The 22,749-nt window shown below is 39.3% G+C and overlaps 1 protein-coding gene across 3 annotated transcripts in view; it reads right to left on the bottom strand.

Annotated features, from left to right (window-relative positions):
* ITGA6 (integrin subunit alpha 6) overlaps window positions 1-22,749 on the bottom strand; it is a 74,962-nt gene that overhangs the window by 22,178 nt on the left and 30,035 nt on the right. For 2 of the 3 annotated variants that reach the window (XM_079135008.1, XM_079135009.1), the window contains exons 2-11: window positions 19,606-19,730; window positions 17,727-17,806; window positions 15,801-16,056; window positions 14,052-14,183; window positions 10,820-11,030; window positions 9,851-10,044; window positions 9,631-9,719; window positions 9,085-9,203; window positions 3,639-3,737; window positions 3,334-3,395 (exon numbers count right to left, since the gene is read on the bottom strand). In XM_079135008.1, the coding sequence (XP_078991134.1) occupies window positions 3,334-3,395; window positions 3,639-3,737; window positions 9,085-9,203; window positions 9,631-9,719; window positions 9,851-10,044; window positions 10,820-11,030; window positions 14,052-14,183; window positions 15,801-16,056; window positions 17,727-17,806; window positions 19,606-19,730 (1,367 nt within the window). Of the gene's footprint in view, window positions 1-3,333; window positions 3,396-3,638; window positions 3,738-9,084; window positions 9,204-9,630; window positions 9,720-9,850; window positions 10,045-10,819; window positions 11,031-12,155; window positions 12,273-14,051; window positions 14,184-15,800; window positions 16,057-17,726; window positions 17,807-19,605; window positions 19,731-22,749 lie in introns of all 3 variants that reach the window. The other variant, XM_079135010.1, reaches the window with a different exon arrangement.

Genomic DNA, 22,749 nt, shown 5'->3' with positions numbered 1-22,749 from the left:
CTTCTACATGGGTCCCATCCCTTCCTCAGTTGGCTGCATTCCCTCCTTTCCTACCATCCCTGGCTTAACCTACTCCTTCTTTGGACCTCAGTCTGGATGTCGCTTCCTCCAGTTAGTCTGTGCCGACACCTCCTACAGCACCCCAGAGTACACCATGTCTCCAACCCCACCACCCACTGCACTGCGGTGGCCTGTCTTCCACAGCAGGGCCAAGCAGAGGCAGGAACCACATCAATCTTGCTCACCATTGCATTCCAAGCAACTAGCACAATACCCAATAGAAGAGAAGTGGCAGTAACTGGCTCCTCACCTACACACACACTGACATTATTCTTATGCCGAAATGAGAGCTACTCAGATATATAAGACCAGAGTTTAGAAACACTGACAGTTTCAATAGTCATTTCTGTGTCCATCTGAAGAATTCTTAAATGTCACAGCTTCCAAATGGAATGCTCCTCTATTTGAGGCCCTCTGTAGCCTTGACACCATCCTTTTATCAGTGACCTTCTACCTTCACAATGAACCAGACACAGGCTCACATGCCGAATGCCCCCATAGCAAAAGTACGGGAGGGTGTGGATGCATTAAAATTGTTTATGAACCAAACCCACTCTAACCTTCTCTAACCCTCCAGACAGCCACATCATCTTAAAATCCCTGCAGGCCACCTTTGCTGACTTTTTGAGGGAGAAGCCAAACAGAATGCTCATCATTAAAGCTCAATTATAAATATCTGTATGTATGGAATACTGCATCTGAGGGCTGCCAGTGAGTTAAAATATCTCGGTCAAATAATAAGCTCACATTTGGGGATGCTGGGAGGAGGTTCTAGATGTCTTGTGTTATGCAGCTCTGTGCAAGTCCTATTTAACTTAGCAGTTCCAAATAATGTGGAAGTGCAAGTAATGAAAAATAGTGTGCTCTGAACGTCTTCAAAAAAAAAGTTCCAACATAACAGGACATTAGTAAGCACCTGGTTAATGGAACAGTCAAAGCAAACACAGGGCATCAAATATTGCATTAAAGCTAGAAGAAAGCTTGTGATTTCTCTTACATAAAAGATTAAGAGAGGGAGTGCTCTGTTGAGATTTCATGTCTGTTAGTCAAATTGAGAAGGTAAGAAAAGGTGACAGTCAGCACAGAATAAAAATGTCTCCCCATTTCCTCTCCCTGTCCAAGAATTGCTTGCTTCTTATCTCTTGAATCCATTTCAAAGAAAGTAAAAGGCCTATTATTCCAGGTGGGTAAGTGTGAGGTACTGCATTTGGGTAGAATAACACCAATGATAACAAGAGGATGAGGGATCCAGAGGAGTCACAGTGTACGTTTTCTTGTAGTTAAAAGTTGTGCAACAAATGCCGACCGCCCTGCAGAGCGGAGAGAAAGGCCACAGCTCCCCCTGCACACAAGTGGGATGTGCCACATCAAGAGCACTTCTCACTAGTTCCGCAGGTCCCTCTTCAGAGACCAGGCAGAAGGGGAGATGAAGAAACCACCTGGGGACAGCTTAAAACCTGGAAGGATGAAGGCTAAGCAGGCCTACGACAGTGAGAACTGGGTAAAGACAGACATTCTAAAAACTGTTATAAACAGTATGTTTATTTAAACTGTTACTTCTCATAATTTATTGAATGCTATCATAGGTCATTATCTTCATTCTACTTCCTTACTGGGTATATTCAATACTGTTACAAGAAACTTTATATGATAAATTTAAATAAGAATTAAAAGTACCCCTAAGTATACAGTTATGAATGGCATGGTGGTGCACACAGTGCCTCAGGAGGCTGAGGCTGGAGGATCACTAGTTTGAGCCCAGCCTCAGCAACTTAGGCCCTAAATGACTTGGCAAGACCTTGTCTCAAAAATGAGAAATAGAAAGGGTTGGGGATGTGGATCAGAGGTTAAGCACCCCTGGGTTCAATCCCCAGTACCAAAAAAAATAAAAAATAAAAAACTAGTTATGATCTGTGCGAGAGGATTCTTCACTACTGTGCACCCTAGTCCCCAAAGTGGTTATGTGTTTCTGTTTCAAAGAACCACCTTAGTTTATTTGAATTAGGTTAAATTCTGGCACATTAGAAGGGACTTTTTTTTTTTTTTTTAAGAAAATAAACAGTAATATTTTCACTCACAAAAAGAAACTTCAAAGAATTGATTACTTCAGGTGGCAAAAGACATGAGGACAGACTGACCCTGTCCTTCCCAAAGCTTCCCTCATAGTGTCCACATTACAGAACACTGAGCTGACAGAGATGGAAATTTCCTCATTCTTTTCCTCTTTGGAAAAAAGATTCCACCCCTGTGGTACTAGGCATTGAACCTAGGACCTCACAAATGCTAAGCAAGCACTGAGCTACATCCCCGGCCTATTTTATTTTTATGTTGAGACAGGGTTATGCTAGATTACTGAAGCTGGCCTTGAACTTGTGGTCCTCCTGTCTCAGACTCCCAAAGAGCTGGGATTACAGGAGGGAGTCACCACACTGGCAGAAAAGTATTTTCTTTAAATTCCCACACCTTTGCCTCAACTCTAAAGCTGGATCAGGTGGCTCAAAACTACAGGTATAGCTATTACTAAACCATACCACAGAAAATCTTAGCTACCAACGGTACTTTACAGCATCATTAGCTATTCAAAATTTGTGGCAAAAAATCCTATTTGGATTACAAAGAAAGGAGGCAGAATAATACAAAGGACAAGCTGCCTTTCATCACATTTTCATTTGGTCACCACCACACTTCTAGTAGAGGCATTGCTATTTAACGATAGAAAACAAAAACCCAGAGGTTAGGGCACTTGCCCTGGGCTGTGGGGTCAGGGACACTGCTGAAACCTCAGAAGTGAGCCTCAGTCTCTGATCCCTCAAGACCAGCAGGGGCTGCCTGGGGAGTACACAGCTTGTGTGTCCTGGCCTCTGAGAGGGGACCAGGAGAGCGAGAGCATAACCTGGCAAGGAAGCCACACCCTGCTCTGGCTCCTTCCACAACCACCACCCACCACCTCATAACCACAAAACCAATTTTCCACACTGCTTTTCAAAGACAGAAACGGAGGAAACCGTTGTGGTAGCATATAAGTACTTTTTCAAGGCATTCTGTCTCAAACCATCTGCTCTGGAAAATTCAAATGGGGACCAAATGGAGAGTTTTCCTGCCTCACTGTGCTGCGTTCTCTTGATTAAAAGGGGAAACCACAGAAACACTTGATTCTTTAAACAAGAATTTATGGACCCACTTTGGACCGCACAGTTTTGTTTTTCTGTGATTTATGCAGAACTTTCAATCTGGTAGAGACAGAATATTTTTTTTAATGTACTTGGTACTTACATATTGAAGGATTATAACCAGCAGGTTTGGCAGTATATTCAAAACAGGCTTTAACCTTGAGGCTGTATAAAATCAAACACATATTTCTTAAAAGATGCATTACTGAAGCGCGGGAAAAAACACAACACGCTCTCCAGTCCCCCCGCTGCCCACTGATGAGTAAAATGTTATATACTCACTGGGCAGATTTCTCTTTCCTTTGCCCAGCATGCCCTTAATCTTTCCTGCAGCTCCCCAGGGCAACAAGGTCATCATAAAGCAGAGGAAACTAAGCCAGGCTCCCTGGAACCTGGAGGAACTCTTACCATATCCCGCTTGGCGCCCCACACACTGTTTTCTGGCGGAGATCAATTCTGTTAGGAGTTACTGTGATGGTTTTCTCTATATTAATCACAGGCCGGGACCTGAAGACAAAGGAGTGAAAAACAGCTCAGTCTTTTGTTTCCCTGAAGGCGAGATTCATTCACATACTAGATGGCCTCTTTAGCTGCCTTGGTACATCCTAAAACTCACAGCAAAAGTTTGCACATATGACTTCCTCCCCCTCATCAAAACAAATAGCTGTTGATATAAACTTAAGTAACTTGAAGGATACAGTATTTAATATTATACATTTTAAAATTTACAAACTTAAGTAATACATGCAACAAGTTTCAGAGTCTTAGCACAAACATTATGCCTCTAACATAGTCAAACCTAGTAGCCTTGAATGTTCTTCTAGACATATATTAGTCTGTTTGTAACAAATATCTAACAAGTGTAAAAAATACATAAAGTGTCAACTAAATGGAAGCTTTTTATGCTTATTGTTCTATATATTGATTTGCCTCATTCACTAACATCTCAGAGGTCTTTTCAAATGTATACACTTAGATCTCATTCGTTGTTTTTCCATGGCTAATGACTGTACTGTATCAATGCAATGTTCTTTATTTAATCGGTCCCAATTTGTAGGCTTCATTCTTGTTAGGCTTTCTATTCTGACAAATATCATGGCACAAACTCATGCACCCACTTGAGTTCATCCAGCATGCCTCCCACATGCTAGAATTTCTTAGTCAAAGAATATGTACATTTAAACCTTTTTATTTAAATTTATTTAAACTGACATAAATATATGAAAATTCCACATATAATTCTACATACATAATTCATAAATATATAAAAAATTCCATGGCATCCTGTGTGATGCTCTGATACACGTATACTATGAAATGCTTCAATCAGGGTACACAAATCTCCTCAAACATTTATCATTTATTTGTGGTGAAAACATTCAAAATCCTTTCTTATAGCTGTATAAAATATACCTTAATTATTTATAGTCAACCTACAGTGCAAGAGCATATGTGAACTCTTTGCTCCTAACTAACTTGGTCCCTACTGAGAAACTTCTCCCCATCCTCCCTCTCCACTGTGCTCCCCAGCCTCTGGTAACACCCTCCTACTCTCAACTTTCATAAGATCAACTATTTTAGATGCTACATGAATGGGATCACGCAGAACTTAATTTTCTGTGCCTGGCTTATTTCACTACACATAACAATATCCAGTTCTAGCCATGTAATCGCAAATGACAGGATTTCCTTTTTTTTTTATTGGCTGAATAGTATTCTATTGTATATACTAGCCACATTTTCTTTATCCATTCATCAGCTGATGACACAGGTTGTTTTCATTTCTTGGCTCTTGTGAATACTGCTGCAATAAACATGGAAGTGCAGATGTCTCTTTGAAATACTGATTTCATTTCCTTTGGATATACACCCAATAGTAGGACTGCAGATTATATTGTAACTCTTTTTTGTGCCTGTGTGTGGTACTGGAGGTTGAACCCAGGGTCTTCCACATGCTAGGCAAGCACTCTAACAACAAGCTACAGTCCTAGCCTATACCACTGGCATTTTTATGTTTTGAGGCAGGGTTTTTGCTACATTGTCCAGGCTGGCCTCGAACTTGGATCCTCCTGCTTCATTCAGTTTCCCAAACAACTGGAATCACAGGCGTGCACTACCTTGTTAGGCTATTTTTATTTTAAGGAACCCTCGGTACTGTTTTTCCATGATGGCGACACTAGTTTACACTTCTACCCACAGTGAAAGCATTCCTTTTCCTCTACTTTTTTTTGCCAGCACTACTTCATTTCTTCTTCTGATTTATTAAAAGCCATTCTTCCTGGGGTGAAGTAATTTTTAACTCTGGTAATCCTGCCAAAATATACTCCCACCACATTTTACACCAGCATACACCTAAACCGGGGCTGCTATCCCCGTATGTATGTGAATTTTAGCAACAGAGCCAATCCTGAACTTTTAAATCTCCTTCTTATAAACATTTGCCCTTCCTCATCCTCCCCACCAAAATCCCACCCCAGCCTTAAGAAAGCGTAGTCACACAACTTCTCCAGCTCCACAATAACTGAGCAAACACTCAAATCCTTCCACCTTTTCCCATCTCTCCTTCTCTCCCAGCCCACAAACACTCAGCAGCGGGGAATCATACCTCTGCCCTGCTCAACATGTGAAACATCTTTTCTCTCCTGAAGTATTCTCCCCTGCTCTAGATAGTCAAAGAGGTCACCATGAGTCAGGGCTGTCACCACCACAAAAAATACCAGTCCATGGTTATCTGGGGATCCTGCCTCACATCCATCACTCCCCAGCCAGAACTCAGAAGGTCAACGGTTTCATGAGGATTCAGCGAGGCTGCTTTTAGTGGGCTTGTGGTAAGCCCAGCCATCCTGAAGAACAGTGTTTTTACAGGGAAATGGGTTCCAATCCCCAAATGGCAAGGTCGACTCAATCTACAGTATGGGCTGGAGAGGGCACAAATCCATTGGGGCAAAGACAGGGACCACTAAAAGGGCAAATACTGCCTACACTTCCTGTTTCTCCATTTTCCTTTCCTTTTTTTCTTTATATTTAGCTAGCTACTGGTTTCTAAGACACTAATTCAATATATTCTTGAGTTTTGAGAACATATTTAAAAGGCAAAAACTTACACTTTTTTTCCTTGTAAGTATTTTAAAATCAGTTGCCACAGATGTAGAGTGCTTTACATGTCACAGCATTAATGCATTACTGTGGCATGAATTCTAAAATATTTTAACACATTTCTGCCTTAGGCCTACTTTAACTTCTGTTTTTTAAACATACAACACAGTTTTAAGGACACCATATATACAAGTGATGAAAAAATGTGTCTAACACATAAGGCAAATCTTACTGGCTTGTCTGCCTCACGTTTAATCAGTGTTTAAATACCCTGAAGTACTAGTATGATTTAATGGAAAGATGCCCAGGACTGAGTTTGGAAATATTTAGGTGCTCTATTCTGTTCTCTAAGGACCCAGCTTTAAAACTCTCAATCAAGTCCTGGGCCTCAGTTTCTTCATTTGAAAAATAAGAGGATTGGTTCTCTTGTTATGAAGGGATTTTGAAATTTACTCTCATTATCTATGAGGAAAGGAGGAACATGTTAACAGAATTTAATCACCAACCTACTTATGAGGACAGCAAAGTAAGGATATTAAAATATCAATTACACCTAGACAGGAAAATGCTTATCTAAAGTTTGGTTATCTACTTATTGGGAAAACTTGGTAATGAGATTTTGGCATACGAGGTCAAGTGTTCTTCGGTAGTTGAGGGCTATACCTCAAACTAGAACTTTGAATTGCCTTTAAAAACAAGCTTGCTAAAACAGTTGATTGTCATAAAGTCTACCTTTTAAAAATGTTGAATTACTTTAAGGCCAACACCTGCATAAGCAGAGAGAAACGTGCTTGTAAAGGACACGTCTGAGAACTGCTGGGAACCCCTGCCGAGTGCATTAACCTGGGAGAGCACACAGTGCCACGCTGCTCTGCTCTCCAGCATGGTGGCTCAAAAGGTCAAGGGGCTCTCAAGACTTTCTCACCAGGAACACAAGTCACTACCAATGTAGCATCATCTCCCCCAAGCTCTGTCCTTCCCAAGTCACATACATGTTTATTTATTTGGTTTACTTTGGTTTCTTCTTCATATATTCTTCTCCACTTATTTTCAAGTCTCCTACTTTGGCCATCTGTAACTAATTTCTATCTTAAGTTTTCACGAGATGGCTTTCCTAGATCTTACTATTTAACCAGAAAATTATTTTTCTTTCACTGTATCAAAACACTCTCTTCAGAAGCATCCTGGGAGCTGGATGCTGTGTTGCAAATCCATAGTTCTAGCTACTCGGAGGCTGAGGTAGGAGGATCACTTGAGGCCAGGAGTTCAAGACCAGCATGGGCAATGTAATGAGATCCCCATCTCAAAGAAACAAAAACTGTCCTGGGGTTGGCTTCTAATCTCTAGGGTTTTGGTGGATCATCTTTTCGGTGTGGCAGCTGTTTCTACACCTGGAATTCTAAAAGACTACAGGGCAATAAAGGCACCCAGTATACAGATGCAGCTTTTCAGATTGAGTTTCACCATACATTACTACCCATTTCTCTAAGGTTACTTTTTAAGAAATGAAAATGACTATAATAACAAATAGTTAACAAAACATCCAAATGGTTCATTTTCACTAGCAAAAAATGCAAATTAAATCAAAAGGTGAGATCACTTATACACAGGCAAAACTTAGGTGCATTAGGTTCAATACTGGTAAGGCTGTGAGAAAACAGGCCCTCTATGAACTGAAATTGTCACACCTTATCCGAGAGCATATGTACTAATGCAAAAAAAAAAAAAAAAAAAAAAAAAAAAAATACTAACCTGTATTCCAGGAGTTTTATTTCTAAGAATTTCTTAAAAAAGCAAAAGCCCATGACTCAGACATGAACAATATACTGTGTGTGTATGTTGTTTATAATAAAAATCACAGACTATCTAAAATTTTTATCAACTGAGGACTGATTCACTAACTGCATACGATGGACTAATATTAAGTCACATTACATGTCTGTGTATGTGTCTGCATTGACAAGGAAAAGCGCCCAAAAGACATGACATTTTTATACACCAGAAAAAAGCAGTTGTGATGTGATCTTTAAAGATTCTAAATAAACAGAGATAATCAAAACTGCTAAAAGTTGTTTTGTGGAGGATAGAAATACTTATGAACTCACACTTGCTATAATTCTGTTAAGATTTAAAAAATAAGAATCTGCTTTTATAATAAAACATTTTTTTAAAATCAATTTTTAACAGTGATTTTCAATAGCAATGAAAGCTCTGGGGAAAGGAGATGCAAAGGCAGCTGATGGCACAGTCACAGCCTTTCTGGAGGTCAGCCGGGGAAACTGAGTCAAGTCTTCACAACTGTACAGTGATTTCAATTTCAGAAGTTTGTCACAGGAAAATAATCAAGGGTGTGAACAAACCTAAGGATGGTGAGTGGGAAGCAATGGCAATGACCAATGACAGTGTGGTAAGCAAACCGTGAACCCCGCATGGGATGCCTAACAGCTGTTTTACATATTTTGTACTGTCAAATATTATGTTTTGTTTTTCATCAAAAGAAAGGTTTCAGAGGTGTATTTATGGAGAAAAATATTTCACTAATTCTTACCTACCTTTTCCCAATTACTTCAAAATGAACAGGGTTTTACAGAAGTAATTGTATTATTATATACCCAGCTCAAAAGAAAAGAAAATATCTTTAAAATTCATACAAACCATTTCCTTTAAGCATAGATATTACAAATTTCAATTCAAAAGATCAAAACTTTAGTATAACCTGATTACAGAACATTCTTAACCAAAGTCAAAGAAAACAAACCTGAAAATAGCTACTGAATCTGAGAGGGAACCAACAGCAACATCAGGATAAGAATTTCTATCAAGGTCCATATTTCCAGCAATTGAATATCCAAAATAAGGTGTTGTACCCTCAAGAACCTGAAATACAAAGAACATCAGAATGGATACTGGGCCACCAAAATGAGCTGATTATCTATGCTTTGAAAAAAGACACCCAAGTTTTTTTTTTTTTTTTACGTATGAGTTCACTTGTAAGTTATATTAAATTATAAATTACAAATATACATATAACATTTCATACATTTTATTTCTTAAAATTCATGATTTACATAGTATCTCAAAGGATAAAAGAGCAAATTTTTATGTCTATTTTACTATACTAAATCAGAGCATTTGAAATCAATCCTCCCTACTGTAATACATTTTTTTAAAAAAAAGAAAATTTCATACTATTGTAGACTAGTAAGTAAAAAAATTCACTTAAACTTAAATATTATATTATGAGGCCAAAAGTCTTGGAGCATCAGCTTTTTGCTGAGACTCCACTTACAGAAATCCAGGTTACCTGGGTTGGTTTGGTATTTATTCCATTTGCGGATCCATGATAGATAAAAACCTTCCCCAAATCATCATAGGGAGCTCCCACTGCAATATCTGTTGATAACACCACAGTTTTACAAACACTCCAATACAATGTTTTAAAATAAGAGGACATAAAAACACTCATTGAAACAACCAAATAATCTACCTACTAAATCATAACTGTTTCACAATTTGTTATCTACCTGGATAGCCATCTTGATTAATATCTCCAATATTTTTTACTGCAATGCCAAACATAGAATCTTTGGTTCCATTAAGACGAATTGGCTTGACATTATTCCATCTGCCTTGTTGGTTAATGTAGACATACACTGCACCTCCAACTTCTCCATCTCTGTCAAAATACTGTGGGGCTCCAATTACTATATCCTGCCACCTAAGAACATGAGGGGAAAGAACTATAAACCATTGGCTAATAGACCTGCAAGCCTGGGAAGAAGACAAGCAGCCCAGTATTAAAGACAAACAAAAAGACAAAATAAGACCTCAAATCAAGATTGTATGTAACATGGGTTAAAACATTTTAAAGAAAAAGTAGCCTGTAATAATTATCCCAAGAAAATTATTGAGAGTAAAACTCAAAATCACTTCCTCAAGGTAAAACATTATAGCAGGATTCCCAGCAAAGATCCAATATTCACACCTATCTACCTGGCACCAGCTACCATAGATTATTTAGGTATTGACTTTTGTCACTAGTTCCTATTTTTTTTTTTTTTTTTAATTTTCAGGTGGCACTGGGAATTAAACCCAGGGGCCTGTACATGCTCGGTGAGCACTCCAATACTGAGCTGCACCCAGTCACCAATCCCCATTTTCTAGGAGACATTCTGGATGTTCTTGGACCCCTTATGAAACCACAGAACAGTATCATGTAGATGTCATTTTCCGAGTTAAATTTTTTTCAAGTTTTAATTCTATGAACCCATGTTTCCAAGACATGGGTAAACACTGAGCATTAAAAGTATAATCTTATGCCCTGGGTAGGATAATGAATACAAATGATGAAGATGGAGTGGGATGGAAAAAGTCTGATGGTAGATACAATCTTCCATACCAACTAACCTAAAAGGACAGCTATTCTCAAAAACAACAGAAGTTGGTCAAAGCATCCATGATTCACAATATAAAATCACCTCCTACATCCTTACCCATCTTTGTTGAGGTCCACCACCGCCACATCATAGCCAAATGAAGAAGCCAGACCTTCCCCATCAAATATATGCTCAGGGAGAAGATGTGCAGACTTCATGTCTCTTTTTAGCAAAACCACAGCTCCACTGTGATTGGCTCTTGGAGCACCAGATACAAAAGTGATCTCATCTTTAGAAACAATACCTTTCCCCGAGTCCAAAGAAAAGCCTAGAAAAACAAAATAGAACCTCTCACATCAATTCTGTATTTCAGGAGGTGCATGGCACCGGTAAATTCCATCATTACCTTTTCTTCTGGCTTCCCACTTGGCTCCTCCTGACCACTCCCCAGCTACCATATATATAATGGGAGTTATAGAGCTAAGATATTTGACAACAGAACAAAATACTAGAGCTGTTTCTCTGGTTTCTGTAAGTTTTAAAGACTTTTAAAGAAAAGTGCCTATGTTATTTAGCATTTGAATTATGAAGTATTCATGCATCTTAAGAATCAGTTCAAACCCTACTTTAATATTAAAACTGATAGAAGGAGAACAACCCAGATACTGAGCTATCACAGGAACACTACATCTTATGCAGAGGATACAACCTGACTAGTAGCATTGCTGAGCACAAACTGTAGGGTTCTGTTGTAAAAGTATTAATCACTACATTACATGAACACAATCCACGTTCATCAGTCTCCTTGGTAATCAGGCAAGAACAAATGCCAGCATCATTAATAGACCATAGATAGCACTGCATTATTTTGGACAAACTTAGTTCTCAAACACAAACATGCAAACAAAACCATGACTGATGATACACAGTATTTGAGAACCTTGTGTGAAACAATAGAGGTGAATAAAGTGTCACTGGTATCAGTTCCATTCTCGTTCAAAGAGAAGAAAACATTAAAATACCCAATTATAAAGCATCAGATAGGATGTCAGATTACAAAAGCAGAGATTTGCTGGACAGCAAAACTAAATGCCCATATAAAAATTCTTCAAAATAAGAAAATCTTTCTATATAAGGGTGAGGCAGATGTTGAAAAATATAAGCTCACCCTTTCTATAGGACTTTAGTTCTGAAAAGCTTCACCACTACTGTTGCAGTTCTCAAATTGTGAGTTGAAAAATATGGTGAGCCACAAGTTTAGAATAGGGTGATATAATTGAATCCAGCTCTGAAAACCATCTGGCAGCAGAGCCTCAACCAATGGCATGCTTTTCGTGTGTGCTTCACTTGAAATGAAATAGAAAATAAAAAGATTTATGCTCTGTATGGATCAAAAAAATTTTTAAATGACCATGACCAAGACAATTTATTTGTCATCTCAGAGGTCACAAACCTAGGTAGCTATTCATCATCACATCGGGGGATGTGTCAGGCTGCTCCCTGGGAGGCCGTGTTTTATAAACAAACTGATCAGGATCTGTATAGGAAATGCTGGTCAAAAACAGCAGGCCTGTACACATGCACGGAACGGAAGAGATTGAAGAAAAAAATCATTATGCTTGGTAAGAGGCAGGAGCACCGCTGTCATTCTGGCTGGCTGATGAGGCTGCCACCAAATCCAGTGAGCTGCCCTCCCCGCCAGCTCCCCAGACCTCAGGCAGATCACTGTATTCCCAAACCCACTCTTCTCTTCAATGACAGCTTCACACACAGCACAGACAAGTGAAATGTAATATGAAATAATTTCTTTCTCAGACATTCACTTTGGAGGAAATCCACTCTAAAAGTGGCAAATGTGTTTAAAAAAAAGCTTCATATTTTCATATGTCTAACAGCAACTATGTTTATAAAATCCATAGGCATCTGTCATAACTGCCAAAATGTTGGTTTCTTGACCAGAATGATTAAAATTAAACGCTCCTCATTATAAATAATCCCTAAATAATGCATCTAAAGAAAGGCTATTGGTTAACAGAGCCTCCAATAAAATATTTTTGTTGCTACTCACCTTGAAAACCCACGTTTAATACTTAAGGCTACAAACCCTTGACCCCCAGCTCCCTTCCTGTCCTGCAAAAATGCCAGCAGACCATGTACATGCCTAGTTGCTCCCCAGCTTCATCATTTTCAGGAGTGTTTCTTGTCTTGGCTGAGGGATTACTTATGGTGTGGCCTGGAGTTAGAAAAATAAGCTTCCTGATCCACAGTTTCACTCAGCAGTTAAGAGAAAAGGGGACAGTAATACTTATTTTACAGATACATAAAGCACTGAGTATAACACACAAGGAGTTTTTCACAAACAGTAAGCATAATTTTTTCCTCTTTCATACCTTCATAGCAAGTTTTTCTTTGGGAAGAGTAAGACTTATATCAAAGTATTTAATAGTACCATTCATACATATTTGCACATTCAGAACAACTTAGGGTATGTCTACTAGCACAATTGTTTCAAATTATTTATGTATCTATACCCTAGGTTTTCCCCTCTTTTTAAACCTTCCATTGTTTCAATAATATCTCTAGCATATGGGTACTTTTTGTCTTTCTCAAAATAGGTTACTATTCAGGTTTAGAAGATTTTTTTTACATTTTTTCCAAGAAATGCACAGTAATTATTCTTTATGTCAACTCATACCAAGAATTAAAGCTTTTAAAAGCCTTTGTGTAATTACCATAATGCACAGGAATAATTTAGGACGCCCATTAGTAATGCAAACAAGCTTCAGGAGTTAAGGAATTGGCACTTAGACACAATCTGGGGGTCCTCCGAGTTGCTTTTGCAGTCCCGCCCACCCTCAGCCCAGAAGGCCTTGTGCCACCTGCCAGGGCCCTGTGACATGGGAGCTCCAATCCAGATGCAAGGGCCAACCCCTAAAGGATGGCAATCACAGAGGAAGGACCTGGAGGTCTTGACCTACCACTTAAGAGTAACTTTGTAAGTCAGGATCTCTAGAAAAAGGCTTCAAAGGCAGAGGGAAGGCAGATCAGCCTACAGCCTTCTTTGGGCCACCATTAGTTCAGGAGACAGACTTCCGAGTGAGAAAATGGATGATTTTAGGCGATTGCAGGTTTTTTCTCCCCACTTTTAGGGAGCCCTGATCAGAAGAGAAGGTTCCCAGGCAGTCAGGTTACCTTAAGATCATCAAGACTTATTAAGCTCCAGCAACTGCAGCCAAGGCCCCTGGCTCCTCTTGGCCTATCTCAGCCTGTAAGTGCAGGGGCCCAGAGGCTCACTGAGGAGAATCGCAGTGTCTGAAAAGGTAGGCAAGCCACCTACACTCATTCCTACCTAAATAACTGTTAGCAGGAACAGGAACGAGACTTTCATCATGGTCAGTCTCTCCACCAACTTCATAAGGCCCATCTTCAAAGATGTTCATGTCAAAAAAAGTATTATTCTTTTGCTCTACTCGAACAATCCCTAAAGGAATGAGATGGTGAAATAACAACAAAAAAATGAAGATGAAACAAAATAAAACAAATGGTTCCTAATAAACATCCCCCATGTTATGATGGAGAGTAGGAAGAAAAGTTTAGAGAAAGAAAAAGAAGAAAGATGTGACTTTCAAGGTTGTTAAACATGTTCATGTAAATTTTTATGTGAATGAAATTTGTTCTAATAATTGATAAAAACGCCCCATGCATTTTTATGAACCATCTTTATAATGCCATGAAATTAGATGGAAAATGTAATGTTTGTGTCAACAAAATCTACAGAAAACTAATTTTTAGATAACATAAGCTTGATATAAATGATATTTTATGTTCTTTGTAATCCTAAATCAATTTTGCTATTCTATAATGTAAAAGTGTAATATATTGAATTATTTCTTTAAATTGCTTGAACTGAAATTTCTCTAAAAAAATCTTATAGTTATTACAAAGTTTTCATACAATAAATATTTAACTTTTTAAGAATGGCAATATTTCAAATCAGAATGGATAAAACAGATAAGATATATTTACCATGAATTAAAATACATAATTGGCAGGTATTTTTCACTGTTTATTTGATGTTTCTGGGGATTGAACCCAGGGCTTCACACATGGTAGGCAAGTGCACTACCTTGGAGAAACATCCCCATCTCTTCTTGCCAAAATAAAACTATTTCTAAATCCAACATGTTATTTCAATTAGTTCAAAGCAGCCTAATGATTTCTGTCCCATGAAAGACTCTTGGGACAGAGTGGGCACAGGGAACTACTCCCTGAGGTTACAATGACTGACACACAGAATAGTGTGCTCAAGAATCACTTACGATAACAATTAAAATTTGGAAAACATTTTTAATGGAAAAGGGAAATTTTTCCTAAGTTTTTCTTGACTATAAAAATGTTACATGATTTTAAATTTCTCAAAAAAAGTTTAATGTCCAAATCAGATGCATTTCTTTTCATCATGCATTTTTTATATAGCAATTTTCTATAGTGGCTTAATTTGTTCAGAGAAGTTAAACTTTATTACAGGAACCAATCAAGTATATCCAGTCAGAAAATGTGGGTATTTTTATCTTTTCCTATCAGTGTCTCCTTTTACTCCTTATAATAAACAATATCATTTAACAACTTTTCCTCAAATTGTCTGAGGAAAACTCCCCAGTCTGTCAATTACCTGACCCTTGAACTTTACTGTTATTAGTAAAACAAGGTCTTCTGAAATACTGTATAATGAAAGAAATTTCCTCTTTTCAAATTATTATTTATATCTACGGCTTAATTCTTGTAAGTTTTCAGATCACTTAAGATGAAAACTAATTTCATGAAATAAATATAAAACAATAAAAGTGACTTAATTACTATTGTCCTATAGAAAAAAGTTAACTACTTACATTAATGTAACATACTAACTAGTAGAGGGAAAAATTTTAAACAAATATTTTCATTATTTGTTCTTAATCGTATTAGAGATTTCAACATCCTACCCATTTTTATACTACAAAAATGCCTTCTAACACATTTTAATTTAAAATGTACTAAATGTGATGCACATTATAGGAATCATACAGACATTCTGTTTCTGTAAATACAAACACCATACCTTTCCAGTTATAAGTACCCGGGGCTCCAAACACAATGTAATGAAAGTCTTTAGTAAAAGTAGCTGCTACACCTTGCTGGCAAGAACCAAATTTTTCATGGCCTCTTAACCGGCCATCACAAAAACTCCAGTCTCCTCCATCCATATCATCTTCAATCTTAAGATTCTGACTCAGGACATAACACCTCCCAAAGATGTCTCGAGACTCCTGCTTTGTGTTAACATGTTGCCTTTTTTCATATCGATGAGCACATGTCTGCAAACACACGGAATAAAGTAGCCCATTCATATCTATAGACCTTGTTTTAGAACAAACCACAAGTTGAAAAAACTGTTAATAATAAAGAGGTCAATTCTAAATAGGATGATTAAACATGTCCTCTTTCTGGGATTGATCCCAAACCAGCAAATCTTCCCCCGAATGATAATAAAGAGTCTATTAACAAAAATATAAGAACCAGGACTTCTGCTTATTCTCACTCAGAGAATAATGCTTCAATCCAAATATTGAATGCCAGTGTATCCACAGGCAATTTATCTGTAAATTTACCTGTCACATAAACAAAGAGAAACACCTTCCTGCTTCATTTTCTTAATTGACTTTTAGCAACTGTGAAACCTCTACATCAGTGTGAAAATAATTACATTCTGGAGGAGAGAAATCATGGATTTGTTTTCATAGGAATCAAGCAAACAGCCAAAACAAGACATTTTCCCCCCCACACTATTTCCTTCTAATAAGTCCTAAAGTACACTCTGAGTTCTGAGATTATTTCCAGGAGTGTATCTATTTTTAAAAAGGCAGAGAGAATTACCTTGCCAGAAGAGATGAAATAATTTCTACAATCTCTACAGGGTAGTCTATGTAATATGATTTGGGTATCTGAAAAATATTTTAAAATATTCAATACAATTTCCCATAATGTACCCCTTAACTAGAAAAATTCAGTGTTCACTAAAATGCTCATTTTTCTCAGTTTCTATATAAATTTTGTTATAGCAATCATATTTTGAAAGTGAGACAAAAAGATCATCATGTCTTAACCTGGAAGCAGTCCCAAGGCCATCTAACAGACCCTCTTTTCTTTACTACATGGTTTGGAAATGAGATGTCCCCATAAAAGCTAATGTAGGAGATGAAATGATCAGATTATGAGAGCTGCATCCTAATTAATGGATCAATCCATTTGATGGATTACTAATTTGAATGAATTACTCAGTGGTTACTATAGGCACATGGAATGTAGCCTGAGGATGGGGGCAGGTTTTGGGGGTTATATATTTGGACCCTGGCTTCTCCACCTCTCTCTCAGCTTCCACCATGAGCTAAGCAGCATTTCTCTGCCACACACTTCTGCTGTGATGTTCTACCTTACTCAGGCCCAAAGCAATGAAGTCAACCAATTATGGACTGAACCTCTGAAATCATGAGCCAAAGTAACCTTCCTCCTTTAAGCTGTTCTTGTCAAGAATTTGGGTCTCAGCAACAAAATACTGAATCACATGTTTGGAATAAACAGGAGTTTAAAATGACCTGATATTACTTTTCAATATCATTTCCATATTTTTTTTATAACTCATTGAGGAAAACTATCCCGTTCCTATGATGGAAACTATGTCTTGTTTTGTTCAGCTTTTTTGTTTTAAGACCATCTAGAGTTTTAGGAATACTTTTAGTAAAGGTTCATTAATAAGCTCTTTGAATGTGAAAGTTTGTATGACCTTCATCGAAGCACATCAGAGAGCACAGGGACAATGATGAGTTGGTTTCTACCTGAATCAATTCCTGCTTTAATGTAGGAAGTTTGCTAGAATGTGCAGCCCCAGGGGTAGGGGCTCTGCCAGTGTCTTCCACTGCTGTAAGCTGGGTGCTGGCACATAGCAGGCATTCCAACACTGTGGAATTAACCATTTCTCTTCACTTACCACCACTTTGCCCCCTGGACCTTGACTCTGGACAGTGACACCCATCCACTGATCTTCCTTGCTTTCTGAGGTAGGGTCAGCTGTGGAAAGCAACAGAGATTATACAGATTCACAGATTATGAAACAACACAGATGATCAAAAATACAAGAAACTGTTTCCAAATTGCCTTAATTCCAAGTCTAGCTATTCAGTAAATTCAGTTATTTGATGCAGAAAAATGATTTCTCATCTCAAGAAAACAGAAAAATGGTCACTAGTAAGAAGCTTTCATAAGATTCAACAGATGGAGCTAGGAGTGTAGCTCAGTGGCAAAGTGGAAGCCTATAATGCATAGGTCCAAGGTTGGTCCCCCACAATGCAAAAAATAATAAAAATAAAAAGTCTATACATAAAAGACATCTCTCTAGGACTAGGGATATAGCTCAGTTGGTAGAGTGCTTGCCTAGCATGCAGAAGGTCCTGGATTCAATTCCCAGTATCTCAAAAAAAAAAAAAAAAAAAAAAAAAAAATCTCTCTATATGATGGCCCATTTTACATTTTATCCAACAATCCCCTTTGCCTCCCTTGAAACCCAAGACCCTTCATATAGAAAGGTAGTTGAAAATCGTATGGCTAAGGAGTAGTCCTTAAAGCAACAATGTACAGTCCAGTACAGTCCAGTCCTGTTGCCATTCAAACTAACAAAAAGTGGGTGCTTCTCTATGTACTCCCATTTTTACATAATAGCATGAACTATCCTTTTCTTTATTGGAGAGAGAGAGATAAGGCACCAGATTAACTCACATTTGATAAGTGATAACTTTCATCAGTGCCGAAAAAGAAAGATGTACTCAATCAGAAAAAAGAGAAAGCACAAATGACCATGTGGTCATTTTAGCATCAATTCAAACCCACATAGTATGATCCTAAATCCAGATTTCTGCCTCCTTCAATGAGAACACACGCACAACCTTTAATCCTGTATCATTACAAAACTATGAAAACTAAATAATTAAGTAGACAGAAGAAAAAATGCCAAAATGTTAAAGATCATATCTAAATACTGAGGTTACCAGTGGATTTTATTGGGGTTTTTTAATTTGCTTTGCTTTATATGTCTATGTATTTTATAAGTTTTTCTATAATTATTTTTAAATCAGTAAGAAAAATGCTATCCCTATAAGGTAAAGAAGAGAACATAAGCATGAATCTATGTATTTACTTAGACTGAGCATATTAAATTAGGTTTGGCAGGAGCATCTCAGTACACTCATGGCTCTGCTCAACCAATTAAATGTTAACATGGCCTACATTATGGCAGCTTCTAGACACCCAAGTCCTCATAAAATGAGTCTCTGAGACAGTAGGACATATTTTACCTGTGTTCATCAGCTCTCAAATTGGTCGGATATTTAAAATAGTCTTTCAGGGTTGGGGACGAAGCTTAGTGGCAGAGCACTTGTCTAGTATGTGTGAGGTCCTGGGTTAGATTCCCAGCACCACCAAAAATAATAAAAATTAAAAAATCTTTTTCCCAAATATTCCAACAGCAAGTGATAACTTTTGGTTGCTTGAGTACAAGATAGACGCATCAAATTTTCTTTACTGTTATGAATTCAGTTTTCCACCAGCCTCCTGCAGAACCTCAATACAGCACTAGGTGGCAATAGCAATACACCATAACGATTAAGGAACCAGAGTTAGAAGAGGTAGCAAAAATGCCTCATCCCGGTGTGAGTTAGAAAGTAAGTATTTTCATGGCAAATAAAGTCAGGACCAGAAGTCCTCTCTGTAAGAATAAATGCTTGTATCCCCTCCTTTCCCTCCTCATGGAAAGATCAAGTAGGGTGCAGGCTGGGCTGGCCAAATGAACACCAAGCAAGCACATAAGAACCCACCATCATTATCAAATTCAATCCGCGTGCAAGGTCCTCGGGAGGTGATGTCACAGCTGTACAGGCCTCCTGTCCTGTTGGCCCTCTGCAGTGGCAGGGCTTCTGCTCGAGGTGCTCCCACCAGCAACCTGGTGATGAAACAGCATTTGACGATCTCAGTTGAATATGCATTAAACAATTCAATTTGTCAGAACCCAGAGCTATTGGGATTATTCTTTGTCAGGGGGCTCCATGAATTCTTAGCCAGAGAGGGGAACAAAAGCAGAGCCCTGGTTCACACGGCACAAATAAGTGACAACACAGTAAGGCAAAGGAAGAAGGGCCCAAAATGAAGGGGAAATAAGCCTGTCTCTCACGGTATCAGCAACTCTTGCCAGGTATGATTCTGGTTTTTAAGACACTTTTCAAGAATATGACCTCTGCACCTGAGTCAAGGATGGCACATGCAACTTGACACCAGCAACCCCTGGGAGGAAAACAGTCCCACCACATTTAGCAAGCAATGATAGGTCAATTCCTGACCCTGAGCTTTCCCGAAGTACTTTTCAATGGTAACTGTGACTAGACTCTAGACCTTCAATTAATCTACTGACTTTGCCTAAGACACAACTCAACTGAATTACTCTTTTGCAGCCTTGGCCTCTTTCCAATTTTTTTTCCTTCCCAGCTCTATTGGGGTGCAATTAACAAATAGAAACTGCATTTATTTCAGGTACAAACTTGATGTTTTGTCTTCCTAAGTTACTTCTTGCACTCTCCTCTACCACCATCAGTTCTTCCACAAAGGATCAGAGATTCATTGGGTAGTGCCAGGCAGAGAGATATTCCTCACCCCGATCCCCCTGAGTTCCTGTTAAAAGGGTCCCTAATTGAAACACACAATCCTTACAATTTTACCGTTTCATAGCCAGAGGGTTCTTTACTTATCATCAGTTTATAATCTTTGGGGTCTGCCTGACTAATGGAACAACTAGGAGATGAAGCAGAAAGAACACACAGCCAAGCAGACAGAAACTAAGGGTTGAAAGTTCTGGAAATAAGACTGGAGCTGGGAATAGAAATGTATAAACAACAAACCCTCAGAACAGAAAGCAAGCCACTCCTGGCCTTCAAGAGTCCACAAACTCAGGTGCAAAAGGAAAACAAAACACAATCCAAACCCAATAAAGGATTTGATGTACTTTTTTTTAAACTGATACAATGCAGCTGGTGCAGCAGGAGACAAGTACACTTGGAAACCAGGTTGAGGGTGGGGGCACATCCTGCCTGGGGAGGCTCAGTGAGGAGACCCAGAGCTGCCCTTCCTCCCACATCCCAGTCTCCACCTCTAAGCTGTCCTGTTTGAAAGAAGGAAACAGCACACACCGAGGTATAGAACTGAGGCAGAAACTTGGAGACCAGTCAGTGCCCTTGGTGCTGAAAACTTCTCACAGGAGGGTGGAAACAAGAATGGGCTGCAGAGGTTCACCCCACATGTATCCCATTCGTGTTGTTCCTGATCCCATGTGGGGATGGAAACTGTGCCATACATGGAAAGGGGTAAGCAAGGAGATGGGACATTGACTCTGGAAGCCCTGAGTAAGTGTACAATCCTCTGATTTTACAGAGGGGGAAACAGAGGTCTGGTGGGAGGTTCATCCGTCTGCCTGAATGATCTCACAGCTAATTGGTAGCCAGGGACAAAATTACCTCGAGGCAATGTCTCCATTCCTTTAGAATGCTTCCTAGGAAACAAAACTCAGGATTTTAAGGATTTTACAACCTAGTTGAAAGGGTACAACATATACCAATGAAACACTGAAACCAGAACTGTTCTGTATAATGACAGATTTAAAACTAAATCCTGACAAGTTGAGGGAAGGAAGAATCAGAGCATTACTGTAACTAGGAGGGGTAAAGGTAACCAACTGCCAGCAGGAGGCTATAAAAAGCAGCCCAGGAGGCCCAGTGTTTTTACTGTGTCTTCTCTAACCACTTCCTCTTGTTTCCCACACCCAAGGAGGCTCCTGGGCTACCTCCAGTAGGCAGGAGGCTGGTTATTTCCATTTACCTCATTTGCTCACTCATTCACTTACTCATTCAACACTCACCCACCAAGAACCCCCAGGACGAACACAGAATTGCATCCACCTCCCAAACTCTGGGTCTGGGGAAACTGGATCCATAAATAGTATACTGAACCACAGGGAGGGAGAGACAATGAGAGGACACCATCAACACCTGCTGGGAGGAAGAGTGTCACCACAAGATGACAGCAGAGCTGCAGGTGGCCAGGTGAGGGGCACAGAACAAGCAAAGGATTTGAGGGAAAGCACTAGAGGAAACAGAGAAGTGGGACACAGTAGCATGACAAAACAGGATTGGGGATGGGCAGCCTGGTGGACAGAACTCTGGCCCAGTGGAGAAGGGTCAGAGGGCAAACAGCACAGTCCCAGGCTTCCACTATCTCTTGTGCCCTTCTGGTACCCTGCAAGGACCAAGGGATCTGAGGCTTCCTGCAATTTCAAAAGTGGTAGAAGTTGGTCTACTTCAAGAGAGAGTCCTTCCGGGCTTCCTCTGGCCCTTTTCTCCTGGGTACCTCTAACCCTCAACGTGTTCCCTCTAGCCTGGAGGCCACAGGGGCAGCACAGGATTTAACTCAAATTCACTGGTTGGTTTCAGGGGCTGTAGTGACAAGACTTCCCCTGTGCCAATGCCAAGCTCCTGTAGATAAGGTCCTCCCGTTTTACATGTGGAGGCTACTACAGCGGAGAGAAGAAGACACATAAGAAAGCATCAGGGCAGTTTGGGGGATAGAGACAAATTCAGAGACAACTCCACAAAGTATGGGCAATGTGTCCCATGGAGAATAATGTTAGCTGTCACAGTCCTGGCTCATCCTCGCTCCACTTCCATGCATTCCACCTGGGATACAGGAAGAGAAGTGTTTCACCGCCCTTGGCAAATCCCCTGGCAGGCGGCAGGAGGAAGAGTGGATGCGGACGGCAGAGGGCGCCCTGCTCTGCAGCAGTCCTTGCCAGAGACCACCACACTAAACCCTGTAGAATCTAAGTCACAGAAAAGCGAAACAGCACCTTGATGGAATATGGTAAGCCCAACAACACTCAGCAACTGTAGGGCCTTAAACCCCAAAGCTGCCCTCTCTGC

The sequence above is a fragment of the Sciurus vulgaris genome, assembly GCF_902686455.1.
Source record: "Sciurus vulgaris genome assembly, chromosome: 3".
Taxonomy (NCBI): domain Eukaryota; kingdom Metazoa; phylum Chordata; class Mammalia; order Rodentia; family Sciuridae; genus Sciurus; species Sciurus vulgaris.
Note: the sequence above shows the minus strand (reverse complement) of the source record. Positions and strands in the feature narration are given on the sequence as shown.